Genomic DNA, 22,540 nt, shown 5'->3' on the forward strand with positions numbered 1-22,540 from the left:
TGTTATAAGGGAAAATAATAATGATCGGGTCTCCATCCCGATCGTCACCTAGCAACATCACCACTCAAGGAGACTTTGAGGTCCTACAGCTTCCAGGTGCACATCTGGGCCTCACAAATCAGGATGTACTTACAGCAGTCGTGTCTTTCAGGTTTTTTTTTTTTATATTTTTGCCATTATTTTACACAAATGATCCCATGAAAAACCTGCCAAACAGTGCTGGAGAACAGGACCATGAACAATATCTTCTCAGACCATTACCAGCTTGGAGGACCTCCTAAACATATCATTGCAGATGTGCAGGACTCTCTTCCCACTCTCCAAATAAACAGGAGCACTAAAATAAGCTAAAAAAGTCACAATTCTGGCTTAATTTGCTGCCCAAAAAACTATTTCTCCTTGCAGGCCCTGTTTAGTAGGCAAATGGAGTCTTCCAGGTCCTGCTATGCTCTACTGCATTATGTATTTTCAACACTTTTTGTTCCTCGCTCGACATGGGTCATGGCTTAGTGGAGGAAGGGGGTGGCTTAAGGTGCACAAACAGGTGCCAAAATGCACCAACATATAGTGGGCCAACCAATAGGGGGTGTAAGGTCCCACAAAAGTGTCCAACAACGCGCCAAATGCATCATTCAGCAAACGACGCAGCTTTAAGACTGTCTAAGGGCTCGTGCACACAAAGGTATTTGCCATGTCTGTTCCGTTTTTTTTTTGTTTTAGGACCGTATGCGGAACCATTCATTTAAATGGGTCCCCCCAAAAAACGGAAGTTACTCCGTGTGCATTTCGTTTTCGTATGTCCGTTCCGCAAAAACTTAGAACATTTCCTATTATTGTCCGCATTACGGACAAGGATAGGACTGTTCTATTAGGGGCCAGCTGTTCCGTTCTGCAAAATACGGAATGCACACGGACGTCATCTGTATTTTTTGAGGATCTGTGTTTTGCGGACCGCAAAATACATACAGTCGCGTGCATGAGCCCTAAAAGTTTACACCGTCTATTCGACTGGAGCAGAAAATCCGCCCCAATGTTTCTCCACCTCAATGGAGTTGTCTCACCTCGAACATTGGTGGCATATCGCTAGAATGTGCCACCGATGTCAGATAGGTGAGGCTCCCAACTATCTCTAGAACAGAGTTCAGGAGAGCACACCGCCCACGCATGGCCACCATCTAGTCATTCCTATGGGAGCACCGAAAATAGTCGAGCGGCGCGCCATTGACTTAAGTCCCATAGAAGTGAAGGCAGGGAGGCTGCGCATACGCGGTGCGCTCTCGTTCTCTAGAGATAGGTTCAGGCCCTGCGCCAATCTGACATCAGTGGCATAATCCTACCGATAAGCCACCAATGTTCGAGGTGCGCCAACCCCTTTAAGGCACTTTTTCTTTGCTACAGGTAGGTATGAGCCACTTACTCCCCTTCATACAATATCCAGAGAATCCCTGAGACCTGCCAGCTAAGGCCTCATGCACACGGCCGTTATTTTGGTCCGCATCCGAGCCGCAGTTTTGGCGGCTCTGATGCGGGCCCGTTCACTTCAATGGGGCCGCAAAAGATGCGGACAGCACACGGCTCCGTTCAGTGGTCCGCAAAAGAAATATAACCTGTCCTATTCTTCAGTTCAATTAATGGCTGTCCGTGCCGTTCCGCAAATTGCGGAACGCACACAGACGCCATCCGTGTTTTGCGGATGCGCGGTTTGATGACCGCAAAACACACAACCGTCGTGTGCATGAGGCCTAATCAGGAGACGCCAGAGGGCGATGAACACATAAAGGAAGTTAAAAGCGGCCATTCACAATAAAGTTATCGGATCGATACTTTTTGAGGTCTATCAAACATTCCCGTATCCCTTTTATAGCATCTAAAGTGCTTTTATTTGTTGCAAATGATTAAAGCAGAAACCAATTCGAAATGACAAAGTTAACAAAATGACTTTTGCGACGATTCAAAACTTGTTTTTCCCCCGTTCAGGATATTCAGGATGTCTTCATTTACGCTAATGCTGGATGCTCAGTCTTTCCGGGAGAACCTAAAGATCTACGTATGGTACCATAGGTCTACGACCAGGCTCGGACTGGCCCACAGGGGAATCCCCCGGTGGGCCCCTGAGCACGGTGAGCCCCTAGCTTTCCACCTCCTGCACAAGTGGCACATTACACAGTAGACTTACTGCACTGCATACATATATTCAATGTACAGCACCTCAACCTGCCTATGTTCATGAAACTCCCCAGTGTATTATTACAGACCCGATCAGAGCCGAGAGGAAAGCTACCAGTGTCCTCTTCTCCCCAGGACCTACCTTCTCAAAGTCGCTGCAGGGACCCCCATATTCAATCATCTGGTAGCATCTCGCTGCTGTGTGAGCGGGTAATATGTGAATGTATCCATACGGTGGGTCCCCAAAATAAATTTTACTGGTGGGCCTTAAGCATCCCAGTCTGAACACTGTCTACGAAACTAAAACATGCCACCATACGAGCCGTACGACCAGTGCTGATCTCCTTACAACCAGCAGGATATAAACGGAAAGAAAGTCAAACCTTACAGAGTGATGTAAGAAATTCCTGGGATCAGAAATCAGCTCCGACTACCCCCCCCGGTTAGAAGGTAAAATGTCAGCCTCTGCCCCGCAGCCTCTTACCTGTGAACTGCATTTCATCCCGGGATCACATTGCAGGACATTGAGCAGAGTCTCAAAAAGTTTCCAGCTCCTGCAATATTTGCTTTCCTGTTTGAGAACAACCTCACGTTGAGGAATGCAGAAAAGCCAGAGAGTCCGAGCGAGTCCAACCCAATGAGGTCCTCAACTCGCCACCTCCAGACAATGGCCGTCTCAGTGCACCCTGACGGAGTGTGATCCTCCCTGGGAAAACTATGCTACAAACTCTCAGTGACATTCTAACAATGTGCCTGGCTCTTCCTCCTATCACCAGCAGGGCGTGGGTTAGCTTTTGGGAGGTGTGGAAGGAGGGGGCAGGGGTGGGAGAAACTCCAGGGAAATAAAACCTTCATTTTGTTAGGCCACATACTCCCCAGTGGGCTCAGATTTGTTTTATACTTTTACATGCCTCTCTAGCGTCTCCAAATTGTGGATAACCCTATTCCTATCCTGAGATAGAGGAGTTTATATTCAGTTTATATTATTTGTTACTTTTATGGATATACAGATAGACAATATATATATATACACACATACATATACACACACACACACACCCCACATATTTGAAGGCATTTTTAGAAATAATAATTTATATACTCCTTTTTATACTCCTATGACTTATTTATATATGTATGTATGTTTTTTTTTTATGTGAATAGAATATATTATTTTTTGCGCTCTACATATTGCTAGATCTGGATCAGGATTTGTGTTGTGCGGTAAATTCGGGTTCAGTATAACGTCCGGAAGTTCTACATCTGGAATCCGGACACTTACACGAAGCTACAATTGGGGGTCATTTACAAAAACTGGCTTTTTTTTTTACACCGGTCTTTGTTCCCAGTCTGCGCAGCCGGAGGATTCGCCAAATTTACCACGAGGGGTGCGCCTCATCATAAATGAGGCGCACCTCCAGTGGTCCCTGTGCCTGGAGTAAAAACTAGTGCAGCCCTTGACTGGAGTAGTTTTTACTACACTTTTATGCCCGTTTCCAGGTCTAAAAGATGGCAAATTTGCCAGAGCCGAAGTCGTAGCCCTGGCCCCCGCCACTCACATGCGGAGAGGACGCCATAAAAACGCACAGGCGTTTAAATGGCGCAAAAAGGAGTCTTGCAACATTCTTTATGCCAAAAATTGGCATAAAATTAAAATTTAGCAGATGAGACCTTTAAGGGGGGTTTTCTGGAACCTACAAATCCTCAGAATAGGTCAGCAATATCTGATCCAGAACTGATGGATGTGACGTCACAGGCCGAGGAAAAGGCTGGACCTCCACTGATCCAATATTTAAAGGGGTTTTTACGAGATTTTAATATGGATGACCTATCCTCTGATCATAAGGTCCTCAGTATTAAAATCTCGGAAAAACCCTTTAAGTCACGGAGAGAACCCCTTTAAGCTAGGCCTACATCGTGACATCACAAGCAACGGTCGTGACTGTGGTCGCAGTAATCCATTCGACACAATGAAAACGAGGCGCAGTAGTCGCAAAAAATCCAAGCATGGCATTTTCCAGACTTTCCAGCCAAAATGTACCTTATCTAGAGGTGCAGCTTCATTTCAGCAGCTGGCTGCAGAGAACTGGCTCCACATTTTGGTTGTACCCCCAAAGCAGCCTTAGCCTAAAGTCACTGTAATTAAAAGCAACCAATTTTTTTTTTTTTTCCCAGTAGAAATTATTGGGAAAAAAATTGTCCAGCAGGAAGATCCATACCGGGCCTGGCAAACCTAAACCCAGCTGCTGCAGAACCTCCAGTGGCTCTGTGCTCCACCTGAAGCTGGGTGGCAGAGAGCAGAAGACCGCTGATGTCTGGGATCTCTCAGCGCCATTCAGCTCTCTGTTTATTTGCATCTTTTGCACTGAAGGACTATACACATTGTGGGAAAGCGTTCCTTCGAGGGTCTCCCCTCCCCCCTCCTAATGACCAGTAATTCCCCCCAGCAGGAGGGAGCTGTCCTGCCACACACCCTCTGGGAAATCTCCATATAAACAGCATGCCGGTCCCTGCAAGTGGGTGGGCAGTGAACCATGCAGAGGGGGATCGTGGACAGGCCTTTATGCCTAGAGATGCACTCATCTTTGCACGATGAGGGTGATTGTTCTACTGCACATTAAATTAGAGACCTCTACTGGTCAGTCTGGAAAAAAATAAAATCACTACTGAGCTCAGCAGAAGAAGTACATAGACTGGGTGGCACTGATGTGATGGGTGACTCTCTCTGTACAGCGTTGCGGAATATGTATGCGCTACAGGAGTAAAATTAAATAAACTATTATTATATTATTATTAAACATAGCCGAAATGTAAGTCCCTATGGGCTTCTACTATTCCCATCGTCAGTTGTCTCTTCCATGTGCTGTCAACACATGGATCTATACAAGTCCAGGGAGCCGGGCACACAACCGTTTTTAACAGATCCCTGTGCCAGGTTAAAAAAAAATCTTAGTGCAAGTCCTAGTCAAGTACAGGAGTGAGAAAAAGAAGAAAAAAACCTGAAAAGCACATGGAAGTCCTCCATGCATCATCCGTGTTTCACAGATGGACATGGTCAGGTGAATAAGGCATCGGATGCATAGGGTTTTATTACAGGGGCATATTTACCAAGACCGTAAGATCTAAGTTATGTGCGCGTCTCGTCATAAATTAGGCGCATCTATGGCAGTCCTTGTGCCTAATGAAAAAATTACTCCAGTCCCTGGCTGGCGTATTTTTTTTTGCCACCATTTATGCCTTTTTCCAGGCCTGAACGTCAATAAATTTTCTGGGGCCGGGACTCCCAGACACCCCTCTGTCCAGCCCAAAGGGTGGGGGACCTGCACCTATCAGACATTGGGGGCCTATCCTAGCCCATAATGTGATGGGAATGCCCCTTTAAAGAGGACCTGTCACCCCTCCTTCGGGTCCAGTCACACGTCCGTGGTGTACTGCAGATCCACAATACACCCGGCCGGCACCCCCCATAGAACGGCCTATTCTTGTCCGCAATTGCGGATAAGAATAGGACATGTTCTATTTTTTTCCGAGGATTGCGGACCGGAAGATCGGGGCCGCGCTCCTGAAATGCGGATGCGGAGAGCACACTGTGTGCTCTCCGCATCCATTCCTGCCCCATTGAGAATGAATGGGTCCGCACCTGTTTCGGATATTGCGGAACGGATGCGGACCCATTTCACGGACGTGTGAATGGAGCCTTACATGTCATTGTAATAACAATTCTGGAACACTAAACTTGAAACTCTATAATGTGAAATTCCTTCATTATTCCTGCTAGAAGTTATGAATGAATTGCTAGCAATTTACAATGAAGGTCCAGCTGGGGGTTACCAGTTGGAAGTGTGTCCCTGCACAGTATGACTGTACAGGAACATCCTTCCAACTGGTAACAACCATCTGGGGACCTTCATTGCAAATTGCTAGTAGTTCATTCATAACTTCTAGCAGGAATAATGAAGGAATGACATAAAAGAGTCAAAGAACAGATGCTGATGAATTGCTATTAAATGCAAATAGTTGCTCCAAGACTGAGAGATGAAGGGGTCTGTCCGTGCCCATAGCAGTGCTGGATTTCGATTTCTGGGGCCTATAGGCACAACATATGTTGGAGTCTAGGTCTCTCCCATTCACAAAGCCACACCAAATCCATACTTCTTATGCAAATATATACATGACGCTCGCCTGAACAAGCACAACGTAATGCCGACAGCTGACAGCACATGGTCCAGTGCCAGAAAAGGATTCTTCTATCAGCACTGACGGCCTGAAGCTACAGCAACGTGTAGTCAAAGGTATATGTATGGAAAGGAGACGACTACATCCAGTCCCATCACATAACCCTACAGCATCCTCGTGGTTGATCTGTGATGGTTGTCCGTTTGGAGCAGTAGGTTGAAATGACAAATTACCGATCCCTCTCTCTACCGTGTCCAAGTCCGGGTTCCCACTGAAAGATGAACAACTTTCCAACGACTGGACCGGATAATGACTAGAAAACAACAAGGGCAGCAGATGAACTTTTTGACATATCTACCACTGGTCAGCATATGTCATGCAAATGGACACTAAATGGCCTGAATCGGCCTTTTTAGGCTGTGAAAAAACTCTCCAGTCTACGGCCAGCTTTAGGCCAAACTCCTGCCACAGTCCATTCAATGCCAGGTCCTTCCAAGACCAAAAGTCAAGCTGGCCATACAGGTTAGATAAGCTTTGTCTGATCCTGCAGATATTGGTGGGACTGGTCGATCATCTGCATGACGGCCTCCAAACTCTCCCCCAACAGCAGATGGATTTCATCTGGCCAGTCCTTTTGCACTTCGGAAGATAAGACTCCACCGGCCATCTTTCCTCTACCCATTGAAGACGCATGTGTGCTCTGCTAAGCCTAGTGTGCGTGTGCATAGAGGGGTTCAGGAGGACAGTCTCGGGCCAACAGTATCTAATGTGTCTAAAAAAAGTGTAGCTCCTGAGACCACATGGACAGGAGGGCTTCAGACATCTGCTCACATAGTGCGGTACTGTGTGGTTGCTGTTGGGCTGTGGGTTGGTGAAGCCCAGTGCCAAGGGGGCTCAATCTGACAGCCGAGGTGCTGTTGGACCGCTGGGTCCAGGGACGGCAGGAAAATTTCCTGGTATGCCGATGACCAGGGGGGCCACCCAAGCTCTCCTGATGGTCGCAGGCCAGGTATATAATGATCTGATGCTCAACGGCCACAGATGCCCTCCTGAACCCAACTGTATTACTATCCTCATGACTGTCATACAGTTGAATACAGTTGTGGCAAGGGGTGGCAGTATTTTGTGCTGCACTATGGTATTGCTGGCCCAGCCTACTTTGGTTGTTCCTGCCTACTTGGCCCGTCTTCTATCAATTTGGACCTGCCTACAACATGAGGCCACCTTTAGTTTTTTGTGTTTTTCCAGGGCCGCCCCTGGCTGGGTAACACCTCCTGCGGGAACTGTGTTACGGTGGCAGCTGTCGCCATATGGCGTTGCGCCTTGGTAGAGTAGGTACCCACTCGGAAGAGACAACCTTGACGTGATCAAAACGTATACAAATGTCTCGTGTACAGTATCTGAATACTCGTCGTATACAATTAATTATGCCGGGAGCCGGTAGATCAATGTATAGCATGTGGATGTGAGCTCCATGTATCTAAGGCGTATAACGCCCCCCCCCCCCCCCCCCCCCCCCACCATCCGAGCTTGAAACAAATCTTATCAAGATGGTCGGACGTCAGCCATTAGACCTCCTGACACACTTGAGTGATCACTCAAGTCCGGTTTCAAGTAACTCCCTATTTTGGGGCAGATTACTGCTTTTCGTCAGCTGAAGGCACAAAGGGGTCTGTAGAAAGCTTTTATGGGCTGATTAGAATAGAATAGTTCACGTACGCAGATCATCACAGTCCATGATAAAGTCGTCAACGGGTCGGACGCTTCAATTTGTTTGCAAATGAGCTACAAGCCAAAACCTGCAGGTTATCTGGGTTTAGGAAGTCCTGCTCAATTCTCAGCACCTTATCAGTAAGATAAGGACACAGCGCGCGGCCGGCTCTGCTAGAACAGCATTGATTTCATACTACTAGACGCTCAGAAACTCTGCCATTTATGGCCTATTATGATGTGAAGGCCCCTATTCTATAGCGGGATGATCTAATAAGAGGGCCATAAGGTGCGTTTACACCCGCAGATTATTATCTGACCAATTTCTGTCCAATTAGCCCAATAGTTGATTTCTGCCAGATAATCTGTCGGTGTAAACGCACCCATAGACAGATAATCTGACCAGTCTGATCAATGATGGGTCTGACTGATAATCGATCCGCCATCACTGGGGCCCGATGTAGCTATAATTGTACAGGATTTTAAAAAAATGGAGAAAAAAAAAAAACATGGCTCCTTTCTTTGGAAAAACAGCACCGCTCCAGTCTATAGGTTCTATCTGATACGGCCGTAAATGGAGCGGAGCTGCAATACCACATACAACCTGTGGACAGGTGTGGAGCTGTTTTTGTTATTTAAAAAACAAAACCATGTTTTTCCTAATCCTGAAAAACCCTGGAGCGTATGTCCCCGGCAGCAGCTTATGCAATGTAAAGCAGGTCTTCTGCCAACAGCCACCTATACACAAGTATGCTGGGCTCGGCCAAGTATGCATGTGCGTTCAAATAGTGAGAGGGAAGTCCATGCTAGACACCTCTGGTGGAGGCCGATTTCCCATGATATCAAGGGACCAGGCATGATGAAATTTAAAGGGGCTGTGCCAAGTCTGCAAGTTATCCCCTATACACTCTGCTATCTCCAACGTCCCATCAGGCTACGGGAACCCTGTTCTCTGGATCCTGGGGGGGGGGGGGGCCCCAATGGTCAGACCCCCAGCAATCATTTAGTTATCCCCTATCCACATGACTTTGCCATCACCAGGAGTCTTATACAGAATGAATGGAGCACCAGGAGGCATGTCCATCCTGACACTCCATCCAATTGGGCTGTGAGACCCTCGTTCCCTGAATCCTGGGGGGTCCTGGCGGTCAGAACTTCAGCAATCAGTTAGTTATCCCCTATCCACATCTCCGAAAAGTCCTATACAGAATAAATGGAGCACCAGGGGGGCATGTCCCTCCTGTTGCACCATCTGATTGGGCTATGGGACCCCCGTTCTTGGGATCCTAGAGGGTCCCAGCAATCATTTAGTTATCACCTGTGCACAGGACCCTGCTATCTCCGGGAGTCCCATACAGAATGAATGGAGCACCAGGGGGCATGTCCTTTCTGCCGCTCCATCCATTTGGGCTATAGAACCCCTATTCTCTGGAACCTGGGAGGTCCCATCGGTCAGACGCTCAGCGATCAGTTAGTTATCCCCTATCCTGTGACGGGGGGTGACTTGCCCACTTGGCGCAACATGCCCGATCCTTCACATCTGCCATCAGAGGAGAGTCAAAGACACCTGCATCACTCTTGGTTGATGTCCACCTTATAAGTTGGTGGAGGGCGATTTTATCCGTAAATATCTACAAATATAACTCATCACCCCAAGATGGAGGTCAGATTCCGGACACCAGCCTATGTGTATATGTACTACTATAAATTCCTTTAATTCGGCATCCAATAATCCAGAAATTCTGATAATCCAGCAGTGTACTGGGAAGTTTCATGAGTTTTCTGTCCCATGAACATCTGATAATCCACAATGTAAGATCATAAGGCACTATCAGGTCGCTGACCACGTACACACCTGGGGCCATTCTAAGAAACACAATGGCTGCCTCCAGGCGACCTTTCATGCGCGTCCTTCCTTTTAGCCGTCACACAAATATGCCAATAGCGGTTTGTCAGTATCGTATTAGTGCCGTAACTATAAAGAAAAAAACAAAATGGGGGGGGGGGGGGCTTTGCTTTTTCTCCAGAAATAGCGCCCCTCTGGTCTGGTGGCTACGCCTGGTAGTGCGACTCATCTCCTTTCGCCCGTCTTATCAGTAAAACATGCATAAAGGCTTGACTACGCCTTACGTATTCCATATACTGTCTAAAATAATTAGAAAAAGTAGTGTAAAGCTATGGACAGAGGCCCATCTATGCCCTCCCTCGCTGAGCTCAATGAACAATGCCAGCCCTGCCAGTTCATTCTGCCCACTGCATTCCATATAGGTCAAAGCTTCTGTGTGACAATAGGACTGTTGCTAATTGCGAACCGTTTAATGCAGAGCTCACCCACGTAGCGCACGCTCCCCCCTCCGTCGAGAGGCAGGGAACAAAACACAAACGCAATGTTTTTATCCCCAAACCTCTTAAGGGAGCGCTGCCTGCATTACCCATTGACCTGCCCCATTATTGTCACCGCAGACTGCTAGACACCACGCATTGTACCATACAGATACCAGCAGGATAAGCACCCCTAGTATTGCCTCCATTGTAGGGTTCTTCTGCATTAACATTAAGTACTTGTTATATCTTTACTGAAAAGTTTTTTGTTTTTTTATCGTTTTCGTTTTGCGCTCCCTGCCTTCCCAGAGCCATAACTTTTTTATTTGTCTGTTTACATTACCATATGAGGGCTTGTTTTTTGCAGGACAAGTTGTATTTTCTAAGCGGGAAAATAATTCCAAATGGGGTGAAATTGCGAGAGAAAAAAAAAAGCAATTCCACCACAGTTTTATTGTTTTTTTTATGTGCAGCAGCCTCCTGTCATTCACAAAGATAGGGGCTGCCGCTCACACGCTCTGGCTCCTCTAATCGCCACACGGGGGAGCCGGAGCACCACCTAAAGCACTGCCGGTTGCGGACATGAGACGCGGGTGTCTGCTGTAAGAAGAAGGCGGCCACCTGCGGCTATGGTGCCCGCAGCGCTCAGGAGCGGACGCCATCTTTAAAGACCCGGACAGAGCTGTAATATTACGGCGCTGGGGGTGAAGGGGTTAAAGGGGTTCTCCCATGATTAATGTAAAAAATTAAACCATACATCATATAGTATATGACAATCTCTTACTAACAAAGCTAGAACCAGCCCTGTACCTCACATGGATCCAGAGATCTCCCCATCCATTACCCCAATTGTTTTGCTACATTTACATCAAGCTGGCAGCTCAGGGGGTGTGTCCTTTCTGCTGCAGCTCAGGAGGCGTGCCCTTTCTGCTGCAGCTCAGGAGGCGTGCCCTTTCTGCTGCAGCTCAGGAGGCGTGCCCTTTCTGATGCAGCTCAGGAGGCGTGCCCTTTCTGATGCAGCTCAGGAGGCGTGCCCTTTCTGATGCAGCTCAGGAGGCGTGCCCTTTCTGATGCAGCTCAGGAGGCGTGCCCTTTCTGATGCAGCTCAGGAGGCGTGCCCTTTCTGATGCAGCTCAGGAGGCGTGCCCTTTCTGATGCAGCTCAGGAGGCGTGCCCTTTCTGATGCAGCTCAGGAGGCGTGCCCTTTCTGATGCAGCTCAGGAGGCGTGCCCTTTCTGCTGCAGCTCAGGAGGCGTGCCCTTTCTGCTGCAGCTCAGGAGGCGTGCCCTTTCTGCTGCAGCTCAGGAGGCGTGCCCTTTCTGCTGCAGCTCAGGAGGCGTGTCCTTTCTGCTGCAGCTCAGGAGGCGTGTCCTTTCTGCTGCAGCTCAGGAGGCGTGTCCTTTCTGCTGCAGCTCAGGAGGCGTGTCCTTTCTGCTGCAGCTCAGGAGGCGTGTCCTTTCTGCTGCAGCTCTCTCCCTATCTCAGCTAAAACAAACCAATAGCAGATCTTGGGGAGACCAACCAAAAAAAATACTGCGGAGCCTCACTTAGGAGTCTGAACGCAGCAATCCAAAGTACGTATGACAGCTAAGGAGGCAGCTGAAGGATGGAACTGAGCATGTGCGTCCACTTCAGCAAGGTGGACTTAGAAATAAGAAAAACAGCACACAGCAGGTGGCGCTAACTAAAACGAAACAATGGCCGACCTTGGGCAGACCAACTACAAAAAAATACTGTGGAGCCCCATTTAGGAGTCTAAACGCAGCAATCCAAAGTACCCATCACAGCTAAGGAGCCAGCTGAAAGATGGAACTGAGCATGTGCGTCCACCTCAGTGAGGTGGACAGAGAAATATGAAAGAGCAAACAGCAGGTGGCGCTATTCAGATAAAGTTTATTGAATAACTTAGTGGCTAGTAACATACGGTCCCAGTGAGGCTGCATCTCAACGGTCCTGCTCGTAGGAACAAAAAAAACATGAAAAACTGGCAAGAGCGCTGACAAATTTACAAGGGAAGATATTTATTGTATAAAATATGAAAATAGGCAACGCGTTTTAATACAGAAGCTACATCTTTATCAGGCCATAAATCGCATCAAACTAGGCCACACTTTTATCAGGAGGAGAGGGAGAAAGGGACAAGAGGGGAGGAGAAAGGGAGGGGGCCCAAAAAGGACAAGAGTAGCCCTCAATACATGTAAAAATTACACATAAAGGGTACATAAAATACGTCACGTGACAATAATAGTAAGGACCAATTTTATAAAAACCATACTTACATGGTGATCAACAAAAACCTGAAGAACTGGGCAGGGTTAAAGCTCTGATTCAGTCATGGGTTATTCAAACCATAATGTGGCCAGAAGGCCAGTTTGTATATCCAAAAGTTTTTAAAAACCTGTCTGGAACAGGTTCTGGGAGCTGTTCGATAGGGGTAAGGCTACTTTCACACTAGCGTTTTTCTTTTCCGGTATTGAGTTCCTTCCTAGGGGCTCAATACCGGAAAAGAACTGATCAGTGTTATCCCCATGCATTCTGAATGGAGAGCAATCCGCTCAGGATGCATCAGGATGTCTTCAGTTCAGTCCCTTTTAAGTTTTTTGGCCGGAGAAAATATCGCAGCATGCTGCAGTTCTCTCCGGCCAAATATCCTAAACACTTGCCAGAATGCCGGATCCATCTCACAAATGCATCCGTTTGCGTCCGGATTGCCGGCGACGGAAATGCCTGCCGGAATCGTCTGCCACAAGTGTGAAAGTACCCTGATAGTGATCCTACAGAAATCACACTCGTGTAATAATGCGCAATGATAGTCACATCTGCCCTGGAGCCTCTGTCGCAGAGTGCATCAAAAATGGCGGAGAGAAAAGTTCTGCATGCTGGACTTCTTTCTCCGCTAAAAAAAAACGCTCTCTGGAGCGATTCCATTATAGTCAATGGGTTCTGTTTGGCTCTGTCTGGGTCAGCTATGTGCCGAAACTGGCGCTTCCGTTATTTTTGTTCTTCTGCTCCTATAACGGAGCAAAAGAACGGAAACAGCGCTGATGTGTTGCTGATCAGGTGAACAGCTACTCTAGATTAGCCATATTTATGATAAGGCGCACACCTCGTCAGAAATTAGGCTAATACTCCGGCTGCGCAAAAGTCGTGAGAACTCCAGTGGTCTGCTCCTCCGCGTTGACCACACACGTGTGAACCTAGCCTATAAAACTCTCTATGGTGGGGCCATTGGGGATCGGCACGTCAAGTATGCAACCCATACCAACTAAATAGGCGAAGACGACTCTACTTTAGAAGACCACTAACGGGTTACACTCCATCAGGTGGCGCCCAAACTTTTTGTTACACAAGCCTGGTCTTATCGGCGCATGCAGGGTTAATCCCAAAACAATGCAGTCGCCATCTGCGTAGCCTGCCACTGAGTGTTTAATGGCAGCTTCAATCTTGTATGTAGTGAAAGAGGAGCCGATGAGAATGATATTCTTTGACTCATCCGAAATCAATCCAATTCATTCTGTGCGCAGATGGAGGAAGCGATCCGATGATGCCCAAGCAGCTAATGCCTGGCGCAGAAGAGGAGACAAACATCCGATAAATTAACCGACATGTGGATCAAGCGGCTCATTTTGGGTGCGGTGACGTATGCAAGGAGAAGTAAGAAACGGAACATTTCTTAAAAGGGTTCTTTATCTATTCCTTCAGAAATTACATATTTTTCAGTGTCTTACCAAGTCTAGGCATACACTTTATAAAAATTTTTTTTTTTTTTTAAATCTAAAATTGATAAACTAGCAGCTAAAAAACCTAAAAGGGTAGTCAGAATTATCCCCTCCTCGTCCCCACATTAATAAGAAAAAGCTTCTTCTTAAAAGGGAATGTTTCATCAGAATATGTCCTAATGTTTAAATCAATATTTTTTTTTTTAAACATATTTTTAAAGGGATTCTGTCATCAGATTTAACCCCTCTAACCTAAACATATGCTCATGTCCGGACTAATAAGAAGAATCCTAAGCTGCCCTTATTAAACCTCACTGTGGCTCTATTTGCCCAAAAAACTGGTTTTTATAACCTGTCAATCACTTACTTAAGGCTGAGCCTAGTGCGCAGGCGCGGGATCTGGCAGAGGGACGGAGAGGATTGCGGAGGCGGCACTGAGCTGTAGAAGGCGGCGCTGAAGACAGGGAAGGCGGCGCTGGGCACCGGACGGCGGGGGGTGCGGCCGGGCACCCTGTATTAACGGACCTCCCCTTGGGCACCTTAAGTGAATGACAGGTTATAAAAACCATTTTTTTTGGGCAAATAGAGCCACAGTGAGGTTTAATAAGGGCAGCTTATCCCTTTAAAGAATTTTTTATGTTATTTTTAATTTTCCATGTCAATGTCTATAGGTAAACAAAACCATAAAATCCTGCACTGGCCACTAAGCCTAATCATTGGCGCCACTTCTTGGTCTGTACAAATCCCTTTAATGCAGTCACCTGCTTATCTGTCAGTCTAATCCTGCCTGTAATGATATCACCTCTGTGTATAGATAAGACAGGAACCACCATTCACAATAAGTAATTGTCAAATCTTATCTATTCTTTCCTTGTACAATGACCTCAGCACAGGTCACAGAGCGGGCCTAGAAAGCTCTCCAATAGAAGTCCCTGAGGTCCCCTCCTGCCCATGTGGCTGCTGTGAAGCAATTTTCTAAATGCTGTTAAGAACGGCTCAAGCAAGATGGCCGCCCCCATAATCATTTTCAGGAAATAGAATAAAGAAATCTGTGATCAGAAAATAAAAACGAATTAGAAAAAAAAAGGTTGCGTGTTACTATCTGGTTTTAACTGGTATAAAAAAAAAAAAAAAAATAACATTTTGGTGACACATTTCCTTTAAAATGGCAATGGCCGTGCTGCCCCAATTCCTCCAGAAGTGACGACACTCCTCTCGGGTGTTAATGCCGGTACCCTGATGTTGGAACATGACCAATGACATCACGATCGGCGGCCTGGCTCCTGTCTCCCTGCGGCCCCTGGTGATTGGCTGGAGTGGTCATAGCCTATAGGGGTAGATCGCTGCAGCATGAGGGATTCAACAAATGTGCCATTGTCTTAGGTCACCTCCTCAACCGTTTTTAGGTGCTTTCATAAAATCCTTTTAACTACTCAAGGGGACAAAAAAAAAAAAAACAGGAAAAAAAAAAAAAAAAAAAAAAAAGGAAAAAAAATTTAATGATCAGGTTGGCAGTAGGACCATACACCACGGAATATCGCAACGTGCTGGAAAACTCTCATCTTTACATTTCATCTTGGCCAAGAGGTTGAACACCGCTGTCCTCCCAGTGCCGTAAGAGGAGTCAGGCAGACGGTACATTGCGCTTTTGAGCTACCTACCTATGCAGCTGGTAGTCCCATCCGTACTTCCCGGACATGAATAGTCCAGTCAGCCAGTTGATGTCCTGTTAGCTTTGCTGACGCGTCGGTTTCAGTACATACTTCATTATACAGACTCTTAAAGAGGACCTGTCACCACTCGTGACAAGTATGTTTTCCCATAAAATAACAATTCTGGAGAAACTTCCCCTTGGAACCCTACACTGTGCTGTTCCCCTGTTATTCTTCCTAGAATTGCATAATGAAATTCATAACTGGGTGTCCCCATAGCCCCTTCTCAAGGAGGGGTGTCCCTACATAGTGCGGCACTGTTAGCTCGGAATGGACAGTGTCAGAGTGCAGAAGGACACACCCAAAGCTGGTAACACCCAGTTGTCAATTGTATTCATAAATTTATAGAAGGTGTAACAGAGGAACGCGCATTGTGGAAGAGATGATCCAGAGCTTACATTCTATGGGGTATACAGATACTAAAACTGACCTATCAGGAGAGCTGGCGGTTCACTTCAAATACTACTGTTCATAGAAACATAGAAACATAGAATGTGTCGGCAGATAAGAACCATTCGGCCCATCTAGTCTGCCCAATATACTGAATACTATGGATAGCCCCCGGCCCTATCTTATATGAAGGATGGCCTATGCCTATCCCATGCATGCTTAAACTCCTTCACTGTATTTGCAGCTACCACTTCTGCAGGAAGGCTATTCCATGCATCCACTACTCTCTCAGTAAAGTAATACTTCCTGATATTACTTTTAAACCTTTGCCCCTCTAATTTAAAACTATGTCCTCTTGTAGCAGTTTTTCTTCTTTTAAATCTTCTCTCCTCTTTTACCTTGTTGATTCCCTTTATGTATTTAGCAGTTTCTATCATATCCCCTCTGTCTCGTCTTTCTTCCAAGCTATACATGTTAAGGTCCTTTAACCTTTCCTGGTAAGTTTTATCCTGCAATTCATGTACCAGTTTAGTAGCTCTTCTCTGAACTCTCTCCAAAGTATCAATATCAAGGGGTTGTCTCAATTCAGCAAATAGCATGTATCATGTATAAAAAGTTAATACAAGGCACTTACTAATGTACTGTGATTGTCCATATTGCCTCCTTTACTGGCTGGATTCATTTTTCCATCACATTGTACACTGCTCGTTTCCAAGGTTATGACTAGAGATGAGCGAACTTCTGTTTTAAGTTCGGCGTCTAAAGTTCGGCTTCCGGTTAGCGGAGGATCCCGATATGGATTCCGAATTCCGTTGTGGTCCGTGGTAGCGGAATCAATAATGACCATTATTGATTCCGCTACCACGGACCACAACGGAATTCGGAATCCATATCGGGATCCTCCGCTAACCGGAAGCCGAACTTTAGACGCCGAACTTAAAACAGAAGTTCGCTCATCTCTAGTTATGACCACCCTGCAGTCCATCAGTGGTGGTCATGCTTGCACACTATAGGAAAAAGCACCGGCCTATGCGCACTTCAACGGTCCCGACCACCAGAGAGGCCGACACCTTTTCCTTTAGTGTACAAGCACGGCCACCGCTGATGGATTGCAGGGTGGTCATAACCATGGAAACGAGCAGTGTCTAATGTGATGGAAAAATTAATCAAGCCAGCAAAGGAGGCAACATGGACAATCATAATGCATTAGTAAGTGCTTTGTATTAACTTCCTCTACATGATAAATGTAATTTGCTGAAGTGACACAACCCCTTTAAGTAGGTAGAAATTGTGATGTGATGCCTAGTGCAGGGCCTAAGGGGGTGGAGCATGACACAGGCATTCAAAGAACATCGGAGAGTCCAAAATAGGCCCTGTACGAAGCATAACACAAGGTTTGATAGGAGCGTTTCTTGAATTGTACAGTATTGCATTGGAAAACACTAGAATGAAAATTTGGGGGACCCAATGGTCCAGCAATGGACCAAAATAAACCAATGGTTGGGAACTCCAGAATCCAAATGCAGAAATATCAGGCAAGATGTTGTCAGCAACTGACATTACAACCCCCTTGAGGGCCTGAAGAAGATATCCGGACCATAGCAAAGGTTCTGTATACACGAATAAGGCCTGAAGAAGGTACCTGGAGCACAGTACAGGTTCTGTATTCCAGAATAAGACCTGAACAAGGTATCCGGACCATAGCAAAGGTTCTGTATTCCAGAATAAGACCTGAACAAGGTATCTGGAGCACAGTACAGGTTCTGTATTCCAGAATAAGGCCTGAAGAAGGTAACCAGAGCATAGTGCAGGTTCTGTATTCCAGAATAAGACCTGAACAAGGTATCTGGAGCATAGTACAGGTTCTGTATTCCAGAATAAGACCTGAACAAGGTATCTGGAGCATAGTACAGTTTCTGTATTCCAGAATAAGACCTGAAGAAGGTAACCAGAGCATAGTACAGGTTCAGTATTCCAGAATAAGACCTGAAGAAGGTACCTGGAGCATAGTACAGGCTCTGTATTCCAGAATAAGACCTGAACAAGGTATCTGGAGCATAGTACAGTTTCTGTATTCCAGAATAAGGCCTGAAGAAGGTAACCAGAGCATAGTACAGGTTCTGTATTCCAGAATAAGACCTGAAGAAGGTACCTGGAGCATAGTACAGGCTCTGTATTCCAGAATAAGGCCCGAAGAAGGTACCTGGAGCACAGTACAGGCTCTGTATTCCAGAATAAGGCCCGAAGAAGGTACATGGAGCATAGTACAGGCTCTGGATTCCAGAATAAGACCTGAACAAGGTATCTGGAGCATAGTACAGGTTATGTATTCCAGAATAAGACCTGAAGAAGGTACCTGGAGCACAGTACAGGTTCTGTATTTTAGAATAAGACCTGAAGAAGGTACCTGGAGCATAGTACAGGTTCTGTATTTTAGAATAAGACCTGAAGAAGGTACCTGGAGCACAGTACAGGTTCTGTATTTTAGAATAAGACCTGAAGAAGGTACCTGGAGCACAGTACAGGCTCTGTATTCCAGAATAAGACCTGAACAAGGTATCTGGAGCATAGTACAGTTTCTGTATTCCAGAATAAGGCCTGAAGAAGGTAACCAGAGCATAGTACAGGTTCTGTATTCCAGAATAAGACCTGAAGAAGGTACCTGGAGCATAGTACAGGCTCTGTATTCCAGAATAAGGCCCGAAGAAGGTACCTGGAGCATAGTACAGGCTCTGTATTCCAGAAGAAGACCTGAACAAGGTATCTGGAGCATAGCACAGGTTCTGTATTCCAGAATAAGACCTGAACAAGGTATCTGGAGCATAGTACAGGTTCTGTATTCCAGAATAAGGCCTGAAGAAGGTAACCAGAGCATAGTACAGGTTCTGTATTCCAGAATAAGACCTGAAGAAGGTACCTGGAGCATAGTACAGGCTCTGTATTCCAGAATAAGACCTGAAGAAGGTACCTGGAGCATAGTACAGGCTCTGTATTCCAGAATAAGGCCCGAAGAAGGTATCTGGAGCATAGTACAGGCTCTGTATTCCAGAATAAGGCCTGAAGAAGGTATCTGGAGCACAGTACAGGCTCTGTATTCCAGAATAAGGCCCGAAGAAGGTACATGGAGCATAGTACAGGCTCTGTATTCCAGAATAAGACCTGAACAAGGTATCTGGAGCATAGTACAGGTTCTGTATTCCAGAATAAGACCTGAAGAAGGTACCTGGAGCACAGTACAGGTTCTGTATTTTAGAATAAGACCTGAAGAAGGTACCTGGAGCATAGTACAGGTTCTGTATTTTAGAATAAGACCTGAAGAAGGTACCTGGAGCACAGTACAGGTTCTGTATTTTAGAATAAGACCTGAAGAAGGTACCTGGAGCACAGTACAGGTTCTGTATTTTAGAATAAGACCTGAAGAAGGTACCTGGAGCATAGTACAGGTTCTGTATTCCAGAAGAAACCTGGAGCATAGTACAGGTTCTGTATTCCAGAATAAGGCCTGAAGAAGGTATCTGGAGCACAGTACAGGCTCTGTATTCCAGAATAAGGCCCGAAGAAGGTACATGGAGCATAGTACAGGCTCTGTATTCCAGAATAAGACCTGAACAAGGTATCTGGAGCATAGTACAGGTTCTGTATTCCAGAATAAGACCTGAAGAAGGTACCTGGAGCATAGTACAGGTTCTGTATTTTAGAATAAGACCTGAAGAAGGTACCTGGAGCATAGTACAGGTTCTGTATTTTAGAATAAGACCTGAAGAAGGTACCTGGAGCACAGTACAGGTTCTGTATTTTAGAATAAGACCTGAAGAAGGTACCTGGAGCACAGTACAGGTTCTGTATTTTAGAATAAGACCTGAAGAAGGTACCTGGAGCATAGTACAGGTTCTGTATTTTAGAATAAGACCTGAAGAAGGTACCTGGAGCACAGTACAGGTTCTGTATTTTAGAATAAGACCTGAAGAAGGTACCTGGAGCACAGTACAGGTTCTGTATTTTAGAATAAGACCTGAAGAAGGTACCTGGAGCATAGTACAGGTTCTGTATTCCAGAAGAAACCTGGAGCATAGTACAGGTTCTGTATTCCAGAATAAGGCCTGAAGAAGGTATCTGGAGCACAGTACAGGCTCTGTATTCCAGAATAAGGCCCGAAGAAGGTACATGGAGCATAGTACAGGCTCTGTATTCCAGAATAAGACCTGAACAAGGTATCTGGAGCATAGTACAGGTTCTGTATTTTATAATAAGACCTGAAGAAGGTACCTGGAGCACAGTACAGGTTCTGTATTTTAGAATAAGACCTGAAGAAGGTACCTGGAGCATAGTACAGGTTCTGTATTCCAGAAGAAACCTGGAGCATAGTACAGGTTCTGTATTCCAGAATAAGGCCTGAAGAAGGTATCTGGAGCACAGTACAGGCTCTGTATTCCAGAATAAGGCCCGAAGAAGGTACATGGAGCATAGTACAGGCTCTGTATTCCAGAAGAAGACCTGAACAAGGTATCTGGAGCATAGTACAGGTTCTGTATTCCAGAATAAGACCTGAACAAGGTATCTGGAGCATAGTACAGGTTCTGTATTCCAGAATAAGACCTGAAGAAGGTACCTGGAGCATAGTACAGGTTCTGTATTCCAGAAGAAACCTGGAGCATAGTACAGGTTCTGTATTCCAGAATAAGGCCTGAAGAAGGTATCTGGAGCACAGTACAGGCTCTGTATTCCAGAATAAGGCCCGAAGAAGGTACATGGAGCATAGTACAGGCTCTGTATTCCAGAATAAGACCTGAACAAGGTATCTGGAGCATAGTACAGGTTCTGTATTTTATAATAAGACCTGAAGAAGGTACCTGGAGCACAGTACAGGTTCTGTATTTTAGAATAAGACCTGAAGAAGGTACCTGGAGCATAGTACAGGTTCTGTATTCCAGAAGAAACCTGGAGCATAGTACAGGTTCTGTATTCCAGAATAAGGCCTGAAGAAGGTATCTGGAGCACAGTACAGGCTCTGTATTCCAGAATAAGGCCCGAAGAAGGTACATGGAGCATAGTACAGGCTCTGTATTCCAGAAGAAGACCTGAACAAGGTATCTGGAGCATAGTACAGGTTCTGTATTCCAGAATAAGACCTGAACAAGGTATCTGGAGCATAGTACAGGTTCTGTATTCCAGAATAAGGCCTGAAGAAGGTAACCAGAGCATAGTACAGGTTCTGTATTCCAGAATAAGACCTGAAGAAGGTACCTGGAGCATAGTACAGGCTCTGTATTCCAGAATAAGACCTGAAGAAGGTACCTGGAGCATAGTACAGGCTCTGTATTCCAGAATAAGGCCCGAAGAAGGTATCTGGAGCATAGTACAGGCTCTGTATTCCAGAATAAGGCCTGAAGAAGGTATCTGGAGCACAGTACGGGCTCTGTATTCCAGAATAAGGCCCGAAGAAGGTACATGGAGCATAGTACAGGCTCTGTATTCCAGAATAAGACCTGAACAAGGTATCTGGAGCATAGTACAGGTTCTGTATTCCAGAATAAGACCTGAAGAAGGTACCTGGAGCACAGTACAGGTTCTGTATTTTAGAATAAGACCTGAAGAAGGTACCTGGAGCATAGTACAGGTTCTGTATTTTAGAATAAGACCTGAAGAAGGTACCTGGAGCACAGTACAGGTTCTGTATTTTAGAATAAGACCTGAAGAAGGTACCTGGAGCACAGTACAGGTTCTGTATTTTAGAATAAGACCTGAAGAAGGTACCTGGAGCATAGTACAGGTTCTGTATTCCAGAAGAAACCTGGAGCATAGTACAGGTTCTGTATTCCAGAATAAGGCCTGAAGAAGGTATCTGGAGCACAGTACAGGCTCTGTATTCCAGAATAAGGCCCGAAGAAGGTACATGGAGCATAGTACAGGCTCTGTATTCCAGAATAAGACCTGAACAAGGTATCTGGAGCATAGTACAGGTTCTGTATTTTATAATAAGACCTGAAGAAGGTACCTGGAGCATAGTACAGGTTCTGTATTTTAGAATAAGACCTGAAGAAGGTACCTGGAGCATAGTACAGGTTCTGTATTCCAGAAGAAACCTGGAGCATAGTACAGGTTCTGTATTCCAGAATAAGGCCTGAAGAAGGTATCTGGAGCACAGTACAGGCTCTGTATTCCAGAATAAGGCCCGAAGAAGGTACATGGAGCATAGTACAGGCTCTGTATTCCAGAATAAGACCTGAAGAAGGTACCTGGAGCACAGTACAGGTTCTGTATTTTAGAATAAGACCTGAAGAAGGTACCTGGAGCACAGTACAGGTTCTGTATTTTAGAATAAGACCTGAAGAAGGTACCTGGAGC

General features: G+C 45.8%; 1 protein-coding gene across 5 annotated transcripts in view; it reads right to left on the reverse strand.

Moving 5' to 3' along the window:
- The window catches only part of RASAL2 (RAS protein activator like 2), a 294,933-nt gene that overhangs the window by 120,847 nt on the left and 151,546 nt on the right, over window positions 1–22,540 (reverse strand). The window contains exon 1 of one of the 5 annotated variants that reach the window (XM_040406663.1): window positions 2,651–2,894. The exons of the other annotated variants lie outside the window; for them this stretch is intronic. Within the exon in view, the coding sequence (XP_040262597.1) occupies window positions 2,651–2,663 (13 nt within the window). The 5' untranslated portion in view covers window positions 2,664–2,894. Of the gene's footprint in view, window positions 1–2,650; window positions 2,895–22,540 lie in introns of those variants that run through there. 5 annotated transcript variants of the gene reach the window in all.

This window comes from Bufo bufo, chromosome 9 (assembly GCF_905171765.1).
Source record: "Bufo bufo chromosome 9, aBufBuf1.1, whole genome shotgun sequence".
Classification (NCBI taxonomy): domain Eukaryota; kingdom Metazoa; phylum Chordata; class Amphibia; order Anura; family Bufonidae; genus Bufo; species Bufo bufo.